At 37.5% G+C, this 22,928-nt stretch overlaps 2 protein-coding genes and 1 long non-coding RNA gene across 4 annotated transcripts in view; 1 reads left to right on the top strand and 2 right to left on the bottom strand.

Annotated features, from left to right (window-relative positions):
* The window catches only part of LOC132125334 (histone H2B), a 471,182-nt gene that overhangs the window by 7,078 nt on the left and 441,176 nt on the right, over nt 1–22,928 (top strand). The window lies entirely within an intron of this gene.
* On the bottom strand, nt 5,094–6,632 carry LOC132124915 (uncharacterized). The gene is made up of 4 exons (XR_009426812.1): nt 6,142–6,632; nt 5,972–6,043; nt 5,508–5,600; nt 5,094–5,160 (listed from the first exon to the last, which is right to left on the bottom strand). It is a non-coding gene; the product is annotated as an uncharacterized LOC132124915 (long non-coding RNA).
* Nucleotides 19,490–22,290, bottom strand: LOC132125319 (piggyBac transposable element-derived protein 4-like). 2 transcript variants are annotated; one of them, XM_059536691.1, is made up of 3 exons: nt 22,103–22,280; nt 21,561–21,641; nt 19,490–21,391 (listed from the first exon to the last, which is right to left on the bottom strand). In XM_059536691.1, exons 1-3 carry the CDS (start codon nt 22,243–22,245, stop codon nt 19,816–19,818), a joined length of 1,800 nt encoding a protein of 599 aa, XP_059392674.1. In that variant the 5' UTR covers nt 22,246–22,280; the 3' UTR covers nt 19,490–19,815. The 2 variants fall into 2 exon arrangements, with proteins under 2 accessions (XP_059392674.1, XP_059392675.1); XM_059536692.1 differs by lacking the exon at nt 21,561–21,641 and having other exon boundaries at nt 22,103–22,290.

Here is a 22,928-nt window from a genome sequence, read left to right as displayed (position 1 = left end):
TTCCAGGCTGCAGCAAAGTCAGATTGTGCAGAAGAATCATCTGTTTCCTGTGGTCTTGTCCTGGTGCTCCTTTGAGACAAGGTCTTTACAGGGGATCTGTATCTGGGGCTCTAGTTGTCCTGGTCTCCGCTGTCTTTCAGGGATGTAGAGGTCCTTTCTAGGTGCTGATCCAGCATCTGGTCTGGATACGTACTGGATCCGGGTGACTGCAGTGACCCTCTGATCTGGACACAGACTGGATCTGGTGGCCACGGTGACCTCGGAACAAGAGAGAAACAGACAAATATTAGCGTAGATGCCATTCTTCTAATGAACTAGTTAATAGAACTAGTTAGACCCCAAAGAATTAGTTAATTATAGACCAATCTCGAATCTCCCTTTTCTGTCCAAGATACTAGAAAAGGTGGTATCCTCACAATTATATTCCTTCTTAGAGAAAAATGGTATATGTGAGGATTTCCAATCAGGATTTAGACCGTATCATAGTTCTGAGACTGCTCTCCTTAGAGTTACAAATGATCTGCTCTTATCATCTGATCGTGGGTGTATCTCTCTATTAGTTTTATTGGATCTTAGTGCTGCGTTTGACACAATTGACCACAACATTCTTTTGCATAGACTTGAACACTTTGTTGGCATTAATGGAAGTGCATTAGCATGGTTTAAATCGTACTTATATGACCGCCATCAGTTCGTAGCAGTGAATGAAGATGTATCCTATCGATCACAAGTGCAGTATGGAGTACCTCAAGGCTCAGTACTAGGGCCGCTACTCTTCACGCTACTCTTCATATGTTACCCTTGGGAGATATCATCAGGAAACATGGTGTTAGCTTTCACTGTTATGCTGATGATACTCAGCTCTATATTTCTTCGCAGCCCGGTGAAACACACCAATTTGAAAAACTAATGGATTGCATAGTCGATATAAAAAACTGGATGACGAGTAATTTCTTACTGCTAAATTCTGAAAAACAGAGGTGTTAATTATAGGACCTAAAAACTCTGCTTGTAATAACCTAGAACACTGTCTAAGACTTGATGGTTGCTCTGTCAATTCTTCGTCATCAGTTAGGAACCTAGGTGTGCTATTTGATCGCAATCTTTCTTTAGAAAGCCATGTTTCTAGCATTTGTAAAACTGCATTTTTCCATCTCAAAAATATATCTAAATTACGGCCTATGCTCTCAATGTCAAATGCAGAAATGGTAATCCATGCATTTATGACCTCAAGGATAGATTATTGTAATGCTTTATTGGGTGGTTGTTCTACACGCTTAGTAAACAAACTACAGCTAGTCCAAAATGCAGCAGCAAGAGTTTTTACTAGAACCAGGAAGTATGACCATATTAGCCCGGTCCTGTCAACACTGCACTGGCTCCCTATCAAACATCATATAGATTTTAAAATATTGCTGATTACTTAAGCCCTGAATGGTTTAGCACCTCAGTATTTGAATGAGCTCCTTTTACATTATAATCCTCTACGTCCGCTACGTTCTCAAAACTCAGGCTATTTGATAAAACCAGAATATCAAAATTAACTGCGGGCATCAGATCCTTTTCCTATTTGGCGCCTAAACTCTGGAACACTTACCTAGCATTGTTCGGGAGGCAGACACACTCTTGCAGTTTAAATCTAGATTAAAGACCCATCACTTTAACCTGGTTTACACATAACATACTAATATGCTTTTATTATCCAAATCCGTTAAAGGATTTTTAGGCTGCATTAATTAGGTAAACCGGAACCGGAAACACTTCCCATAACACCCTATGTACTTGCTACATCATTAGAAGAATGGCATCTACGCTAATATCTACGCTAATATCTACGCTAATATTTGTCTGTTTCTCTCTTGTTCCGAGGTCACCGTAGCCACCAGATCCAGTCTGTGTCCAGATCAGAGGGTCACTGCAGTCACCCGGATCCAGTACGTATCCAGACCAGATGCTGGATCAGCCCCTAGAAAGGACCTCTACATCCCTGAAAGACAGCGGAGACCAGGACAACTAGAGCCCCAGATACAGATGCCCTGTAAAGACCTTGTCTCAGAGGAGCACCAGGACAAGACCACAGGAAACAGATGATTCTTCTGCACAATCTGACTTTGCTGCAGCCTGGAATTGAACTACTGGTTTCGTCTGGTCAGAGGAGAACTGGCCCCCCAACTGAGCCTGGTTTCTCCCAAGGTTTTTTTTCTCCATTCTGTCACCGATGGAGTTTCGGTTCCTTGCTGCTGTCGCCTCTGGCTTGCTTAGTTGGGGACACTTCATCTACAGCGATATCGTTGACTTGATTGCAAATAAATGCACAGACACTATTTAACTGAACAGAGATGACATCACTGAATCCAATGATGAACTGCCTTTAACTATCATTTTTTCATTATTGACACTGTTTTCCTAATGAATGAAATGGGAACCATACGGGAACGTTAGGGGAACGTTCTGTGTTTGCTGGGTAGATTTAAAGGATGTTATCAGATAACTAACAGATTAGGCTAGAATTGGAGCTGAATAAAGTTAGTAACGAACACCCTATTAATTGTAAAATCTGTTCTCTTAATTCAGTTTCATCCATCGTGTTTGGAATTAGAAAAAAGGAGTCTAAACATATTTTTTTTGCAGGGTGGGGAAAGTTGGCTAAAGCTGAGTTCAGACTATGCGATTTTAGCCCAGTTTTTGGCTCGCCGACAGGTTTTGAGAAATCGCCGACAAATGCCCCAAATCACAGGCAAATCTGTGCTCGTTCACGCGAGTGACAATCACACAGTGTGAATTAGCAATAACGTTACATAGCCTATTACGTTAGTTCAATATAACGTTTGATCACGTGTGACAGCGGTGAGTGGAGGTGGTAAAAATGAGGTTATAACGTTTGTTCCTTATTATACGTATTAAATTCCTTAAAGCTCCAGTATGCGATTTTTGTAATTAACCACAAGAGGGCGCATTTCCAACAATATTAAAGGCGAAGCTTGATGACGCTATGAAGCAGGTGACGATTGGAGATGTCGTTTTTAATGCTTTTTTACCATAGCAATGTATCTAAATTGGATAAACGAATCATGATCACGGATGAGGTAATTTATTCGTTTTTGTATTACCTGTATATCTGATCGTATTATTTTATGTCATCATAATTAATGAACTGCAAGGAACGTGAAATGTTATACTATATTATCCCGTTACAACTTACAGCTATTTGTTAAATGATTTGTTGGGTTAATGTTGTGCAGTGTTACGTGTTTATGGTTAATGCCGTGTTGTTTAACGTGCTCAAACCAATCGTTCTAAAAGTAAATTTGAATGAACATTTGCAAATGACTAAATATATTTTTAACAACACATATCCGATTGTATTTAATTGTACTGCCATAATCTCGGTCACCACACGTGATAAAAATCCTTACCTTAGTACAAAGAGCAATATAACTTTGTTTATAAGTGCTATTATTGACAGTTGCATGTGTTGCAGGGAAACACAGATACATCCTCACTGGAATTATCAAATCCAGATGAGACCTGGAGTCCTCCTAAGAATATAAGGAATGTAGCATCACAGGGTAGAGGAGGATGAGCATCCACAGGAAAGAGAAGAGGGACAGGAAGAGCAAAAGGGATTGAAAGAGCATACAGGGTGGAAAGAGAAAGTGAAGAAGTTGAAGTTGGCAGTGCAGCACGAGGAAGAGCAAGAGGCAGACAGAGGAGGGCTACAAGAGGAACACGTACAGCTAGAGGCAGAGGAAATACAGCATCATTGAGTGAAGAGGACAGATTGATGGTGGATAGGCTTCGGGAGGACAGGAGGTTGATGACACAAGTGAGTGTGGACATACTAGTGCCACATGCCACATCAAGTGACATGGAAAGGTTCTGTATTTTGTAGTAAAACTTTTTTTTTTCAGATTATACAGGACATGTCTTTGGATGATGCAAGAGGTCTTTTACTTCGAGTATTTAATAGAGAACCTGGCCTCATCCTTGATGTGCTTCAACCTAATGCTCACATAGAGGATCAACCACTACAGGCTGTGCCTAGATGGTGCTTCTGTACAAATTGCAGGGAAATGCCATCCGATGTAGAAAATAAATGCTGTGGAATGACAGAGGCAACATGTATAAGCAAGCTACCTCACATGTCTTTGTACATTTTAGATGAACATGTATTGCGATTGTCACGCCGATTGACAAATGATATTTATGCACTACATGACACACAGCAACCTGGGGATGACAACCGGGAATACCGCTATGCTGCATATAGAAATTATGTCTTGGGCCAAGAAATCGTGTGGTCATCCCCAGTTGCTGTGTGTGCACAAACGTGATAAATATCCTGACCCAAATAGCCAGTACACTGGTTTTATAGCTGAGGTTTTGTAATTGCAGAGCATGCTGTTGTTATCCTAAGTCCTGTCCTCGTTTAGACCCGTGTTTATTTTTGTGGAAATAATTGACTGGACAACTATTTATTTATGTCATGCTGCATGTAAATTATTATTTTTCTATTAGCTTGTTTAAATGTGATTTTATATGATAATATTTTTTTTTAAATAAATGTTAATGTTGTGTTCTTTACTGACCGTATTTAATAAATACTGTATTGTCAGAGTGGTATAAATAAAAAACAACAATGTTATAGTGGTTTTGCAATATTTATTTGTTTGCATGATGTATATAAAATATTTCTATATCAAATATTACCTGTCGTCCAAAATATATACATGGTTAAAAGCAATTTAGTGAGGTTGCACACTCAAATTATATACGACCAAGGAAAATTAAATGTCTGATTCCAAAACTTTATAAACAAAATAACTTATTTTGGTTTAGACTGTCCAAAACAGAGCTCTGGTGGTGTGGATGAGAGGTTGTAATTCAGGGCTCATCTGTCTCACATAGTGTAGGAATGGCTCCTTTTTACACCTCACCATCGGCAGCTGCAAAAATGTGACCAGGTGTTTCAGCATTGACTCATTGACGATTGATGCCTTTTGTCCAATGATGTCCTCTTCACACATGACATGTTGGATGCCAGAAGACATGGATACATGATCTTCTCGTACTGGTACTACTTCTCGTACAATGGTCTCTTCAATGCCAAGAACTGGAAGCTCCTGAATCTTCACAAAGTCCGTTTTGACTCTTCCAGTTCTGTAAATATTTAATGTAAATACAAAATCTCTACTTTTGTCATATTCAAAGTTAAACAATTGTCACCCGGGAGGCAAAACAGTCTATACTGGTATATGCCACAAAAAAGTAATTCTACAGAATAGGTCTTCAACCCTGCCCCTATCATCTCATAGTCCTGCAGAGTTTAGCTTCTACCCCAACACGACATAACCACCTGATCAAGCTCTTCCGGGTCACTTTTCAAGATAACATTCCGAATTTGATTTTATATAATCTATGCAGGACAGTGATCTTTCATGAGCAGGGTTGAAGATTAATCTATTCTACATATACACAAGCTAAAAACATGACTCCTGTAGACAAACCTGAGACAGATGGAGGGTACATAATCATCATCTGAAGTGCTGTCTTCACTGTCTGTGTCCCTTGTGGCATCATCAGTATTTCTCCATTCAATCCTGCAAAATAGGCATTTACAATAATAACAAAAGTAATAATATTATATAATTATTATAATCATCATTTATGTAAACAACAATTACATTTTTATATAACCTACAAAAAAATGAATATAACTGCAAATACATTTGAATTGAAAAAATGCATCTGAACACTCACACGGTATTCTGAAGATCATTGACATCTTCATTCAGGGTTATGGTGGACTCATCACTAACAATCATCTTTGAAAAACTAAACACATAAGATCTTTTTTTTTTTATTAATTAATAAGAATGGCTTGGTGAAAGATTGAAGTTTGTGAAAGATAAAACATCATAAAAGAATTAATAACAACATCCGTAAAATAATATATAATATAAAATAGCACCTTTCATGTAACTGCTCATCACTTTCTGCCTTGGAAAGTTGTTCTATTCCAGACTCCAGAAAACAATGCTCTCTGAAATGTACATAGTAGTATTTTAGCCAATGTAGTTCTATCAAACATCTTCTAGAATTGATATTCAGCAAATGCCTACCTGTCTGATTGAGAGTCACTGGAAGAAGCTATGGTAGACAGTGTCTGAAGAGGCATTACAGGTCTTTTACTCGGAGTTGACGTTGATGGGCCACCTTTTTTTGAAACTGAAACAGTCCATTTGCCACGTTATGTTATTTTCTCACAGGTAACGTTATTGATAAAAAAAAAATGCTACAGTGACAGATCGTACAGGCATGTGGTGTAATTCATATCTATTAAAATCATCTTTACTGTAACTATTACGTTACTTGTCCAATAACAAAATAAATAATTGATTTGCTTACCTGTCTATCAATACACTCGCGAGAGCAGAGTCTCTGTCAAGTCCAAGATTTTCGCGCAGCTCTCTCCATCTCGTAAACGCCTGGCCGATATTTATCCTGGTTTTATTCCTCCGTTTGTCACACAGTCTGCGTGTATCCGAATATGGACGCTTACGTTTTACTGGCACTTCAATACTCGCCAAAGAGTAATCGTGATCCATAACAACGACAACCAAACCATACGCGCGGCACTTCCGCATTTGACCATGTGATATTCCGGTGTGGAACATCACACCGGAAAAAAAGTATAGAGCGGACATTGCGTCACTGAGAGGCGACATTTCTTTTCCGGGACGGCCAGTTGTTTAAAATCGGATTTTCTATGAAATAAAAAATCTTTGGAGACTTTTGAGATATTGTAAGTACACAACTGGAGGAAATATATCACACTGTGCAAGTTATTTTCGGAAATTTTATTACAAAATTCCTACATATTGGAGCTTTAATAAAATGCACCCTATTGATATAAATTTAGAGTGAATTGAGTTTGCAAAAACATGGGTGGAGTGTTTTTAGTCATTGTGATTAATTGACTATTACCTGTCTATATTATATAACCTGTCTATATTATATAATACTACTGTATTACATACTTGTTAGTGTATAAAAGTAACGTGCTGTAAGGTTCTGTGGGTGCTGGCAGGTGGAGGATCAGTGCTGTCACTGGACTGTTCTGTGATGGAGCATCAGTGAGGATGCAGCTCAGGAGTGCTGAGGGGACCTTTTTTTTTTGAAAGCTGCATTTTCATTCTTTATTTTTCTTAGTGCTGCCTTTGCATTGTTTGATTTTTTTTTTCTTGTCTCTTTAATTTTTTTAATAGACCCAGGTAACTGGCTGATGGTTCACTCGAATGCTGACTTGCTGCTGACTGACTGGGTTGTGTCACCTGTCCCTGTCTCGCCTCTCTAGCCATGTCCTCTATTTCTTCACTGTCACTTCCCCTTCTCTAAGTGTCCTCTTGAATTTTTTGGTCATGACAAATTGGTTTGCCTCAAAATGTGCCTGCAGAGTGACTTGAGTTTAGTTTCCACACACAACTTTTTTTTGTCTACCCACGGGTACATATCACATGGTGGTTAAATGCACAGTTATAGGAAACACTGATGACTCCCTGCAATGTCTCACCATGAGTCTCAGCTCCCTGGGTTTTGCAAGGCTTTGCTTGTTCCTTATTTCTAGTAAATAATTTTCAATGTAAAAAAGTGCAAATAAATTTAAGTATAATTACCTAACAATTTTTTGTTGTAATTTTTATTTATATTTAGATTGCTGCTGCTGACTTGAGCCAACCATTATTTTCTCCTCTCCATGTCAGCGGGGAAGCCATACATCTGCACACCTTCCTCTGACCGAGTGGAGCATCCCCATGCAGCACAGCAAACCATGGTGGAGACTATGCAAGGACAACATGAAAGAAAGGACACATACAAAATGCTTGGCATGCTATTAAATTTATTCGAAATGTATTCATTAATTGCTGTAAATAGTTAATTGCAATTATTTGAATAAAAATACAAAGAAAAAGTAATCTCGTAATATATAATTACAATTTAAAATAACTGTTTTCTATTTTAAAATGTAATATACTCGTGATGCCAAGCTGAATTTTCAGCATCATTACTTTTGAATGGCAGTGTACATGTTTATATATGAGTATGCTTAAGTTATTTTAAACCTGAATATATTGTGTACATGAATAAGTATTGTAAAAATTATACTAGATATAATCGATATATTATTTATAATACATAATTATATTATAAGATTTATATTAATTATTATAAGAATTATAAACAGTAAGCTTCATTTTACATTTAACATGCTAATTACTGCTGCTAATAGTTAATTGACTCATAGTGCGGTGCGAGCTGAAAATCCCCTGTCACCAGCCTGTCTCTACTACCTGAAAGTCATCAATATGACATTAGTTAACATGAGATCAGTGAAAAAAAGAACAATATGTAACGTAAAAAGGCAACAGCAACCCGTTTTTATACAAATTAACATTTGCCTGAAATAAGTAAAAAAAAAACGGTAATTGAACACTAATCCTCAACAATTACCTGATTTGATATTTTAAAAACAACATCGCTGTAACTACATACTCATGCTACATACATATGTAGGTGTGTAAATAAAATAAATGCATTTATTGACTCCTTATTACCAGAAATCGCAGTTTTGTCACTCTACTCTATCAGTTTGAATGGCCGCCAACGCACTTCCTGGAACTATTTGAAGTCGACACGAATCACGTGACAACCAAACATTTCGAACTTCCGTCCGGACCCCCCCCCCCCCCCCCCTATCTGAGGGTTGTCCCCCCATAAAATATAATTGAAATATGTGTATTGTAAATAATATAATGATATATAGTTAAACTAATTGTGTAAGTAGTAAAACAATACAAATGCAAACGGAGCAACAACAACAAAAAAAGTTTTAAACATCTCGAGTTCTCCCTGCTTTGCCTCAAATTGCTTTGGTCCACTGCCTGCTCCCATTTTCATCTCACCTCACCACCGACATACACACAGTCTTGTACGTTAGATTAGATTAGCGCGGGTGCGCATTTAGATTTTCCCGCGTTCACTATGATTTAGTCGGTTTACTTCATTTAATATAGTCAATCTAATATAACATCACAATAAGAGTGCAGTTGTTCTCCAGATATTAGCATAACAAATGTTAAATTGAATAAACAATAAGTTAATATTAAGTGCATTTTAGGCACCATATTGCCTGTTTTAGCTCTATTTCACCAACGAAAAAAGTTGAAAACTAATCTACAGCAGTAACAGCACTGATTTTGAGAAACACAATGAGGAGGTGTTTCCTAACTGAATGAATCCACTTTTTGAACAAATCAGTCATTGAAGTAATAAATAATTATTTTTTTTGTTTTCTCCCCTCTCTTTTACTTCTATACCGATCTCACTATACAGTTGTGTGAGGATGTAGCCTATGTCTAAGAGTGTGTATGCCTTCATTTTGCTAGGCATGGCAAATGTTTTTTATATATGCATGTTTTAATTATAACTGTGAAGCAACAACATTGCTATTAAATGTGCTATACAAATAAATAAAAGTTGAAGTTAAGTTCAAATTCCATTGTATTTTGGTGGCTTGATTTTGTAAACAACTTCAAAAACATTGCAAAAAATAAAATGTTTTGCAGAATGTTTTGGTCAATTTAGTCAGCTTTTTCATTGAACCAGAAAGAAACTTTGAGAAGAATGATAATGGAACGGTCTCCATGCAATATTAAGGCTTTCCTCTCTGTACACATATCCTTAAGTACAATCCTGCCTGTTTTATTGGTGTCCCCTTCAAAACTTGCTCGTGAGAAATGTTATGTTTATTGTCCCCCCCAACATTTAGATGAGATTTTCGCCCCTGGTCGCAACTCTCTCTCTATATGGCTCTGGTGATGGGCATTTCGTCTCTTTTTCGTGAGCCGGCTCGTTTGACTCCGCTCACTGAAAAGAGCCGGCTCTTTTGGCTCACAATCGGCTCTTTAAAAAACAAAATGTTTTGACTATGATAGGTGTGAAAACAATTCTAATTAAATTATTAAATGAAATCATACTCACAATTTCTTTAAAAATGCATTGATTTGTTATTAAAAAAGAATACTATTAAAAACTTGCATTTAAATTACAACTTTTGAATGTATAGAAACAACAACATTACAAAACAAATACAATCTGAATCTGAACAACATAATAGAACCCATATTAAAGAAAAATAAATAACTGAAAAGATTAAACTGGTCCCACTTTTTGGCATGTTATATAGTCAGCATGAACTATCTCACTAGTTATGTTTTGTATAACTAGCATTAACACACACACACACACACACACAATGCTGATCATTTTTATTTCATGAGAGGTTTTGCATTCAGAAATGCAAGCTGCCTTACTTTCGATCGAGGGGCTGATGATCATTAAAATGATTTCAAATGCTGCTGTGCTTCCGATTCATTTTCCTGCTTTTGTTTTGTTTTCAAAAGCTGTTGTGTTTTTCCTCTCCTCCGAGTTTGACACTGTCTGTGTGTGTGTGTGTGTGTGTGTGTGATGGCTCGGCCCCTCCCTCATGCCGTATTATTGGTTGACACCTCGTGTATGATTGACAGGAACAGAATGTGAGGCTGATCAGATTTTTTTTTAAGTAGTCAATTATTTTAAATAAAATAAAATGCATCCATTATTTCATTATTACATAATGATTTAATTTCTATAGGCTATATATATATATTTTTAAATAGAGTCGGCTCTTCAGATATGCGAGCCAGCTCCCGTCGTTCACCTACAAGAGCCGGCTCTTAGAGTCGACTCATTCGCGAAAGATCCATCACTAATCGTGAACGTTGATCACATTACAAACATTAACACAACTTATCATGCTATAAGACACAGAAAAGATTGATTCATTGTTTACCCGGGTCTTCAGCCTATGATTAGCTCATCTTTTATCTGACGAGTCCTCGGGTTTGAGTCGGTCCTTCATCACGCGATAGCCCCAAAAACTAAAGCACGCTGTCTGATCAGGAAACGGAATTGATTAGTTCATCTTTCCAGTCCTTATTTTGTCACGTGTTGTGACTGCATTAGATGGAGAAATCAATTTTCTCACAAATGGGTGCATGGTTATTATCATCGTTACTGTAATTATTTACTCTTACAGTTTTTGGTCTCAAATTTTTGCTTTTTTATTGCTCACAGTATATTAATGTGTGAATTTCTGTCATGATGGTTCTTTTCCATAACACTGAACGTGGTGACAAAGGTAATAACGAGCTGGTTATTATTTTTTTAAGCCTCTTTCTGGCTCAGATGGCATAGGTATAGCTCATGGGGTTGTCACGTGATGAACGAACGACTTGAAAAACCCCAAGACTCGGAAGAGGTGAACTAATTTCAGGACAGAAATTCATGTGGTTCGTTCATGTGGTTTTGACAGAAAGTTTTACCCTATTGCCCAAGTTAGTTCTAAATCATGGTTTTAGGAAACCCTCCCGATGCATCGATCATGTGGTTTTGACAGAAGCTGTTTGAAGTTTGTGCCAGCTAACTTGTTTGAACTTTATCCCAGTTATTATGGCTTCTCCCCCCTCCCATCACATTCCTGAGCAGTGTATAAATGGGATCGGTGTGTTCTACGTTTGTATATAGAACATCCTATAATTTATATAATATTTATATAATTTATATAATATAATTAATTAAAGGTTGAAAAAAAAAACATTCTGTTCTTTTAAAAAGTTATACATAAACTGTATAAAAAAATATACTGAAACCGACTGTTTCTGATAAAACAAGATCCTACATTTTTAAACCTCCAGTTTTCCCAGCGCCTGCGTTTGCACGCTACACTTCACTATCTTCCGAGTTTACTAACAGGGGTCACCCCGTGTCGTCATAAATTAGAGGGGTACAAAGAGATGGTAGCCGCTCGCCAACCGTAATTCATAGATGCATCCGTCAGAAAACTGTCAAAAACATGGTACACCCGCGTGAGATACGTTAGTTTTAATTAACAACGTCTTTGAATATATTATAATTGGTTAGTAAACTCGGAAGATAGTGAAGTGTAGCGTGCAAACGCAGGCGCTGGGAAAACTGGAGAGAGAGACAACAGTGGGCAAAAGTTGTCCAAGCAAGATGTTAAAGTGGAGCAAAGAGTGTCCGTAGCGCTGTTCGTGTCCAGAGCTGAAAACTGAGAGAGTGCAGGAAGCAAGGATGAAACCACAGAAGATAGGCGAGATGGAGAAAGTGAGCATAGGTTCCATCGAAAGGTGACCTGCGTTGGAGTGTGTACCGCTTCAGGAGTAAGTGTTAGGTAAGCAGTAATGAGGAAGTGGTCTGAGGTGTGCAGTGGAGCAACTGAAGGGTGTAGATGAGGTCCAGTTGGTTGCCTGATTTGTGAGTCGCTGTAGTAGACACTTGCTTGAGATCAAATTAGGCGAGCAGAGTTTTGAAGTCAGCAGCCTGGGGTTTATCTAGGTGGATGTTGAAGTCACCAAGCAGTACCAGAGGAGTACCATCTTCAGGAAAGTTTGATAGCTGCACATCCAACTCCTCCAAGAAGTTTCGCAATTGACCTGGGGGACGATAAATGACCACAAAGTGGATTTTAACAGGGTGGGTTACAGTAATGTGATTCAAATGAACCATTACCTGTAGGTGATGGCTGAAGATCAAATTTCCATTCTTTTGATATAAGGAGACCAGTACCTCCACCCTTCCCGGTGGTATGAGGAGTGTGGGAACAAGTGAAATTAGTGGAGAGGGCTGCTGGAGTGGCAGTGCCTTCAGGTTTGATCCAAGTCTCAGTCAGTGCCATGAGGTTGAGACTGGAATGAGTAGCAATAGAAGAAATGAAGTCTGCTTTGTTAACTGCAGACTGGCAGTTCCAGAGACCAACTAATATAAAGAGCTTAATAGTAGAGGTCATAGGGACAGGTTGTAGGGTTGTCAGACAGGCCTTACTGCGATTTATGTAGCGTGCTCTTCGAGTGTTAGTAGTGATAGTAGAGATCTGAAAGCACATAGTGACCACAAGTGTAAGAAATATTTGATAACAAGCTATACAAAAAGTAAAGAAAGGGGAGAAAAGCAATACTCAATTGTCCTGTCGGTGTCCTTGCTCGGTGGAGTCGTGCAGGTAGAGTCGATGCTCTTTACACTCGTCCGTCTTCACACGAGGGCTGCTGCGACCACTGCCGCAGTGAAACCTACCGCTTTTGTATTTTCCTGATTACCTGTATACCCTTGTTTTAATATTTAGCATACAGAAAATAACTAGATGTTAAATCCCAGATTTATGAATGTGAATATATAATATACGAACTGTCTGACCAAACAATTACAATACTAATTATGCAAGAAAACCTTGTGCTTTGTTCATCTGAACAACTTAATTAGACTTTATATATTGAATGCGATTATGCACACATTTTAATAAAGCCAAAACAGTTTTTGTCACAAGTGAATACGTTCATCGACTAAAGACATAACACATAATACACTCTTTTTCGCCACCTGCTGGAATATTTTTTGTAAAGCGAAGAAATGGTCATTGAACGAATCAGTGAATGAATCTGAACGAATCTCTTGAAAGATTCATCATTTTCACCCTGATAGCACACGTACATCCATATATATATATATATATATATATATATAATTATTATTATTATTATTATTATTGGGGTGGCACAGTTCAAATTTTCACAGTTCAAGAGTCACATTTTGGTACAGTTCGGTATGTGCTCTGTTTATGGAGAAACTATAATTTAAAAAAATCTAACTACGAGCAACAGCAAAAATAAATACAATAGAGTAAAGAGGTCTAGTATTAGTTTTTAGGTACAGAAATTTAATAAAGTAATCAAATGTAAAACAGCATCGCATATTTGACTATAAATTAAAGATTGTTCTTTATTAAAGTTACAAAATCTTTTTTTATATATTTTTTTAAGATATTCTTTTCATTAAAATTTTAATTATTACAAACAAAAACATATTAAAACAAAATACAGCACAGGAAATAATTAACATATTCATGAACATGTGGACAATTTACATACAGCATTTCATCATATGATTGTACCTAAATTTTATCCAGTTTTTGTTTATGACCGTTTAATCTTTAGACACTTAAAAATATTCTCCCATTTTTTAAACAGGAGCGATTTACCATTGCGACAATACCTCAAATCTTTCTAGAGTTACAACTTCAGATATTATAGATTTCCACATCTGAGTAGAGGGGCATCACTACCAACCCATTTGACCATTTTAGCCTTTCGAGCAAACATTAGGAGAAACTGAACAATCTGTTACAAAAGCTTTTTAATCAAGATCAGTGAATGATTTCTTTGTTGTTGCTGTTCGATTAATATAAACACTGTCACTTTAAGAGAATGCACTGATACAGTGGCCTACGTTTAGGATACTTACCAAGATGGGCATTTTGACATAATTTTTGAATTTGTCCATTTAAATAAAATACTTCAGAGAGAGCTTATATTTGCGCGCGTTCTGAGGCGCGGGTTTGCGCGCTTCGGATGAGCGCATGCACAAATCCTCTCACTGCGCGAGAGCTCGCGTCCTCTGCCTCTTAAATGTTTAAACTGGCAAAGCTTAAATTAGTTTAGTTTAAACACAGATATAGATGTGTGCTGTTTAGGTCTCATCTGTACGCACAAGCTATCAGCACCCAGGTGATGATGGAATAAATGACAGCTCATATTACAGTTTTACATATTCTCCGAGCATAGACGTCACATTTTAAATCCTACCAGTTGCCTTTCACCATTCACTTATTTAGCTGCTGTCGCATCCCTTGACATGCCATATCCTTTTCCCTCTTTCTTTTTCTATTTTTAGCCCCCGAGAGCTTTTTTGTTATATCCATCTTTTTCGAGTTTCGACGACAACGCACTAACGTTACTGCTGCTTACTCAGCGCTCACGGCGCCCCACCCACTCGCGAGGTTCTATGTCTAAATTCTATGATGGAATATTATGAGGGCACCGGCGCCTGTTAGTCCTCTAAAATGTATATATTTTTATATATATATATATAACTTTCAATACACATTTTTATTTTTTATTATGTAAAAAAAAATTAACCATCGCTTTGCCGCCCCCTATGGTGCGGCGCATATGGCGCATACCCACTTTTTGCGCCACTGCGTACATCTCAGAGACGTCTATTTGACATGTGCATTTACATTTTTTTGGAGCGTTTGCTCATCTGCAATACGTCTATAGGACTTTTCCTTTTAGATGTCAAATAGATGTCTATTAGATGTCTTTAAGATGTTCATAATTTGGAATGTATGTAAAACTGACATGAATGTATGTAACATCTGAAAGCCGTTTATCAGACGTTTGTAGAGAGCAGATGCTTTACAGATCAAGAGATCTTTAACAGACATCTTGCAGACGTACGTGTGCTACTAGACAAAGAAGCGTGTGTGGGAGGAGACCGGAAACAGTCAGATTTAGAAGCCTGTGATTGGCTGATGTATCTGTCTAGCCCGTTGATTTCTAACCAATGAAATATGTTTCTGTCATTCATTGTGCGAAAGACCCAATCAGGGAACAGCAGCCAGCCCTCTTAAATTAGCATGAGCATTCAATAAATCCCCAGTCCATGATCTTAAACACTTGTTGTGTTGTTTAGTGGTGGAAATTATGATTCTTTCAAGAGATTCGTTCATTTTTAGTTCGTTCACCAAAATGATTCGTTCAGATTCATTCACTGATTCGTTCAGTGACCATTTCTTCATAGTACAGAAAATATGGCGGCAGGTGGCAAAGTCACCAAGTTTTAGAAACTGTAAAGCATAGTTTATTTCAGTGCACAAAGTACAGCCAAGAAAGAAACCAGCTTTTTCAGTTTCTCAGAAGTGTCAATCAGAATAATTTTACAATGCAAGGTTTATTAGGGAAAGCATCCAGTAACATTCATCAATTTGTTTCTTAGAGTTTTTCTTTCTTAAAGTTTCTTAGAGACACAGACTTAGCCAGTAGGATGTAATTTATTTCTTTTTTTAAGATCCAATATCTCCTGATTCACACTCCAGCCCAGTCGGTGGCGGTAATGCATCCAGGTGCCTCGTTTGGTTTGGGAAGTCGTGGCCTAATGGTTAGAGAGTTGGACTCCCAATCGAAAGGTTGTGAGTTCGAGTCCCGGGCCGGCAGGAATTGTGGGTGGGGGGAGTGCATGTACAGTTCTCTCTCCACCTTCAATACCACGACTTAGGTGCCCTGGGCGCCGCAGCATAAATGGCTGCCCACTGCTCCGGGTGTGTGCTCACAGTGTGTGTGTGTTCACTGCTCTGTGTGTGTGCATTTCGGATGGGTTAAATGCAGAGCACAAATTCTGAGTATGGGTCACCATACTTGGCTGAAAGTCACTTCACTCACTCACTCACTTCACTTCACACTTTTTAAGTTGGCTTGCCAACCGATATAAAAAAACAAAAAAGAAGAAGAAGAAGAAGAAGCAGGTGGCAAAAAAGAGTGTATTATGTGTTATTTCTTAATTTAATGAACGTATTCGCTTTTGACAAAAACTGATTTGGCTTTATTAAAATGTGTGCATAATCGCATTCAATATATAAAGTCTAATTAAGTTGTTCAGATGAACAAAGCACAAGGTTTTCTTGCATAATTAGCATTGTAATTTTTTGTCAGACAGCGCGTATATTATATATTCACATTCATAAATCTGGGATTAAACATCTAGTTATGTTCTGTATGCTAAATATGAAAACAAACGTATGTGCACAGTACCTATAACTGCGCTTTGCATTTTGAGAGATTGACATGCTAATTGCCAACTGACCCGGTTTACTCATTCTTTTTGCTGAACGAGATTTCACTCACGATTGACATGTGTACCAGTTCAGTCATTTCATTCACGAACGAGATTTACTAAATCATTCAGCTTGTTCACGAACGAAATGGGTATCAGATCAGTCATTTCATTCAATGACGTGTACCAGTGCAGTCATTTCGTTCACGAACAATAAGATCTCTAGATCTCGTTCAGACTCATATGAAACTGTTCAGTGAAGGGCGTATTCGTTCACTACATTCAACAAATCACATGCTCCGTTACATCTCATACTCGAAGGCTAAGTAATGCTTTGACAGGATGAAACATACAGTAAAAGAAATGAATACAGCGACCCCATTGGATCATAGACAGTGGAAACATTTCACAGATACCCGGTTCACCGAGCTGCGCCTGAGCTGCTTATAGCGCCGCGCTGCTGTGGAGGGAAGAATTTCAGTGAACGAGAACGTTTCGTTCACCTAAAAGATTCGTTCAAAAAGAACGATTCGTTCACGAAAGACACATCACTAACGTGTTCATCGGGCGGCCGAAGAAAAATCTTATTGAAAGACAAGGCAGCACGTGGGCGATAATAATCCCGAGGAATATTTATGGTGAGTACGTTATTTGGTTTTGTTGTACTTTACTTCTGAATTAGTTAATTAGGAAAAATAGAGACACCACTAACTTTGCTTTGTAAGTTATCAACATTACTGAATGTTTAAATCTAGCTTTATTTTTAACCCTTTTAACGTTACATTAAATATTTATGTTATCATATTTTGTTGCGATGGATTTTGCTGGAAAGTAATATTTTTGAAGTCGTGCGCATTCTGTTGCTAGGCAGATTACCTGGCTCTCCATTTGCCGATAATAGTACTGAAGGGCAATTCCGATTAATTGCTCAAACAGTAGTAGATTGATTGATGAGAAGTTCTGAGGAGATAATGATTTTTGAAAATATCTGTGAAGCAGTTGTCGTACACTTAAAAAATAAAATGTACAGGTGCAAATTAATTGTCTATTTCATTCATTCATTAATTTGCCTTTTATTATGCCTTTTTTTTCTTAAACATTACCTTGAAAGCAAACTTCATGCAGTTTAGAAAACTGTAAATACAACTGTGCCAGTCAAACAGTTAAAATCTGCTGCTGAGGCACTACAGCTCTTAACAAATATGGCAATGCCATCATCAAAATGTATCGGGCAAAGAGTAAAGACCTTGGAGATGACATGAAAAGGATACTGGACCATTTTGATGAGCACGTATGATTTCTATACTTGTGATTTTTTTTTTTTTTTTTAATAGGAGTTATATCTTTAAGTATTTTGTGATAATTATTGAATCTTTTTGAGAACCCAAAGATGATATATATCTTCAGGTACTCAAAAAGATTACGATATATATCTTCAGGTACTCAAAAAGATTACGATATATATCTTCAGGTACTCAAAAAGATTACGATATATATCTTCAGGTACTCAAAAAGATTACGATATATATCTTCAGGTACTCAAAAAGATTACGATTTAAATATATAACAATTTCAAATTTCAAATCTAATTTCAAAAGATTGTGGAAGTAGATTACATTTTTGCTGTCAGTTTTTGTAGATTTTTTTATTTTTATTTTTTTTGCCATTTATCCATCCCTAATACATTTTCATTGACACCCTCTTTAAGTCTCTTTATATGATCTGTAAGGAATCAAGCATAAGTAAACCATCATTTAAATTATTTATCTCCCACTAGACAACCGACATCTTATCACACAGACATGCTACAGCTCTATAAATAAAAAAGTTAAATAAATTAACTTTTCCTCTACATTCTTATTTATTAGAAATAAGAAGCACCTGTAAATATCTGGCAGTATACAAGCTAAATTAAACTGAGAGATGTAAAATGAGTGTAAATGTGAACTCGTTAAGAGCCTCTTGAAGCCTCGTGAAGGCATTTTCTTGGAAAAGTGTGAATAGTTGATTGTCCAAGGTAACATACTATAGTGCATGCATAAATGATGGTCAATTAACAGATATATAGGCCAATAGAGACAAGCTTTGTGTCTGTTGATGGGGCATCAATATCCATAAATCATTTTCTAAATATTTGCACATAAGCAACTATTTACAAACACATTAAGTTTCTGCTGAAGAAACAGTCAACATGAATCAAAAGTTACCCAAAACTAGACCTTTGGGATAAATGTTTGTTGGTATGTTACATTATAAAATGTTAGACGTTAGGCAGCTCGATGATAAAGTGACAGACAATATAATATTGTATGTACTAGAGATCGACCGATATGGGTTTTTCTATAGCCAATGTTCAGAGGTCAGGGTCAGTCGATGGCTGATATGCGCTGCTGATTTTTAGGGCCGATATCTTGAAGTTTTCCCCTTCATTTCTATGCTAAAATGTCACACTGATAATAAGTGGATGCACAACATTTCTAGACTCATCATCATTTATTGAGCACTGACTTGAACCATCTCTCAAATCTTAATTTTGTGCACTGCTCGATATTAAAATAAAAAAATGTATCAAAAGATAACCAAACAAATCAATAAACTGACCAAGTATTATATATAAAACAGGTTTAAATATATATATATATATATACACGCATACACACACATATATATATATTTATCTATCTATCTCTATTGAATTGTGGGTTTCTTTATTTTATTTTACTTAAAACATATTGCATGACAATACAAAATAAAAATAATTTGGGAACCATGACAATGAAAGTAGTCTCATCTTCTCAAACAAAGCTGAATTTATTTGATAAAAAATACAGTAAGATATAAATACATTAATCTAGTGAAGTATTATAAATGCAATATATATTTTCAGCAGCCATATATCTAGTCTTCACTCTGATGATCCTTCAGAAATCAACTCAATTTGTTTAAAAAATTTGAAAATGCTTTCCACAAAAAAAAAAAAAAAAAAAAAAAAAAAACAATAACCAGGATAAATTATGATTTATTTTAACACAATCACAGACTTTTGTGCCATTCCAGGAAACAGTTTCTGTTCAACTGAAGACACAAGTGAACGTCACAAGCCTGGCATTTCCAAGGTGTTTGTAGCCTCTTTCCATGCACTGCTTTGCAATGCACACAGATCCGGCGACCGACAGTAGCGTTTCTTCTGTCGTCTGAAGTCAACTCAGCTCCTGGGATTGGCACATGCTCTGTGCTGGACTGTTTTGGTGCTGCTTTCTGTGACATGTCACAGAGCTCTGCAATAAGCTCCTCCATGAACTCTTTGCGAGTCATGTTGCCATGCAGCTCTTTGTGCAATATAAAAGCATTGTTGGCGGCAATGTCCAAGAAGTGTAGAAAGACTTTTCTGTACCATTTCATGGTTTTGTGCTGTGCAGCGTAGTATTGCAACAGCTGATCGGACAGGTCAACACCCCCCATGTGCTGGCTGTATGCAGTCACAGGTGCAGGACATGGAACAGACTTTGTCTTCCATGTATCCTGTGCTTTGATGTTTCTTTTCACATTGCCTCCTGTAGAGGCAGCATGTATGGTGGAACAAACAGACACCACTTGCGTGTCCATCCACTTCACACACACAAGAGGCCCGTCCCGAATCCACCTGATGGATCCCATGGTGGAGTCACTGCTCAGTGAATTAGCTGCAGTCTTCGGGAAGCCCTTCCTCTGCTCTCTGTACGCCCCACAAGCACCAAACTTCAGAGCAAACAAGTCTGTGAAGAGCTTTGGACTTGTGTAGAAATCATCCATGTACACATGGTACCCAGAGCCCAAAACTTTATGGTCCAGGAGAGACATCACAGCATCATATGAAAGCCCATGGTCTGCAGGAAAACTATTCTTGCCCGTGTAGATGGAGAAGTCCACAATATATCCATTTGATGAGTCTGAAAGGTCAAAAAACTTGAAGCCCAACTTTGTCGGCTTGACTTTTGTGCACTGTCTCATTCCTGTCTTTGCTCTGCATGCCACCAATCTCTCCTTCACAGCTACATTTCTTCTAGGATGATAGAAGGCTTTGCATGCAAGACGAACAGTGTCCATGAGGGGTTTGATCCTGAACAGACGGTCATGTTGGTCTGTGCCCCTCTTTCTGTCGTTTTCCTCGTCTGCGTCTGGGTGACTCATGTGTACATTCCAGGAAATGGTGCGGTATCTGTCCCTTGACATAACTGTGGCAGGAAAAGGCACAGAGAAAAGACTGTCCTGCCGCCAGTAGTCAGCGATGGAGCTCATCTTCAGCACAGACATGTAGAATATCAGTCCAATGTAACGATACAGCTCATCAACACTGACATCTGTCCATTTGTACTTGCAGCCCTTTGCCATTGCCCTGGCAGCCTGAGCATTTGTGTTGTGGCACAGGTTTTCCACTGCGCTCTCTGTGAAAAACAGTTTGAAAAGACTCATGGGAGAGTGTGAGTCATCAGCAGACAACTGTGGTCCTGGTTCCCGAGCAGGCAGGAATCTCAGAGTCTGTGGAACCTGGTCAACATCAGTCTCTGCTTTCCATGAAAGAGTCCTGGCTCTCTTTGCAGCAGGGATCTGGTCACTGTCCCTCTCACATCTGTTTAAAACAAAGAAATAAATAAAAGTGAGGATGGTGACATCAGGGTCATTAAGAGAAGCAATTTACAAATGTGTATCCATTATGTAAACATTTCTACATCTGACAGTAGACTACACAAGCAAAGTTAAACTGTAAGAGGTAAAACGACGGGTAAATATCCACTTACTTGTTAAGTTTCTCAACCGAGTTGAAAGCTGAAAGACGCTTGTGTGTTGCCCTTGTGTGATGTGCACATGAAGGCGTTTTCCTAGAAAATAAAGAAATTGTTTATAAACATTGATTGTCTGAGGTTAATTACTATGGTGCATGCATAAGTGATGGTCAATCAACAGTTATATAAGCCTATAGAGACAAGCTTTGTGTCTGTTGATGGGGCATCAATATCCATAAAGCACTTTCAAAACATCTGCACCTAAGCAACTATTTACAAACACATTTTGTTTCCGCTGAAGAAGCAGTCAACATGAATCAAAAGTTAGATATAGTCTAAACATTGATTTTATCTAATGTTACATTACAAAACGTTCACATGGGTGCAATGTTTACAGTTAGATATAATGAAGAAAAAGGACTATGTGTTTCAGTCATGGGCTAACTTACTGATTTTAGTCTGGCAATAGGTCTTAAACAGTGTTACAATCATGCCCTAACTAATAATAAGGAATATGTTACTCTAGTTACTAATCAAAGTCAGAATAAATGACTTACTCTTTAGAAATTGTGTTCTCTGCAGCATCAAAGTGATCCTCAAAATGCAGGAGTTCATCATCAAAGTCTTTCTCTTCTTCCGAGGAAAAAGTACTTTCTTCTTCGCTGTCTGTGGTCGTCTGGAGAGCTTCCTCGTGTGCCATCGTGATTAAAAAGTGAACAAGCTGAACTGTACTGCCAGTTTTATAGTAGTGATGAGGGGCGTTAACCATATGACTGCATCATATCATTAGCATATGAATAGAGCTCTGTTCTTGTGTGTGTGTGTGTGTGTGTGTGTGTGTGTGTGCAGATCAAGATAAAACATTACAACTGAGAGAAAAATAGGTTTTGAGGAGACCCGTCATCAAGCTTTGCCTTTTGTAAACATAATTGTATTATAACTTTTCCTAGATGTTGTATTCTTCTACCCTTTGCAAGCCTCATGGAGTGTTTTCTTTCTTAAAGAAATCATAGTATGCTGTTTTTAAAGATCATTATTTTGTTTATTTAGTGTAACAGAATATGTTGGCATGCTTTAACCTGTTTAATCCCAGATTTTTCCCAGACATGAAAATATCCATATAATGTGTCATTAGTAACTCTTTGAAATAATTATAATTATTATTTTTTTTTTTCATTATATTTTTTGAAAAGTATATGAAAAATCTGTTTATGGTCTGTCACAATTGGTAATGTGTCTAATGAAATAACATATTTTAGCAGTCTTACAAATTGTTATATACGCTCTAAAAAAATCCAAGGTTATTTTTTTTAGCCCAAATGCTGGGTTGAGCCTTATGGGTAATTTTTGGGGTTTTCAGTGTTTTGTAGTTTTTGTATTACT

This window comes from Carassius carassius, chromosome 43 (genome assembly GCF_963082965.1).
Source record: "Carassius carassius chromosome 43, fCarCar2.1, whole genome shotgun sequence".
Lineage (NCBI taxonomy): Eukaryota > Metazoa > Chordata > Actinopteri > Cypriniformes > Cyprinidae > Carassius > Carassius carassius.
The sequence above is the reverse complement of the archived record's forward strand: the minus strand, read 5'-3'. Positions and strand labels throughout refer to the sequence as shown.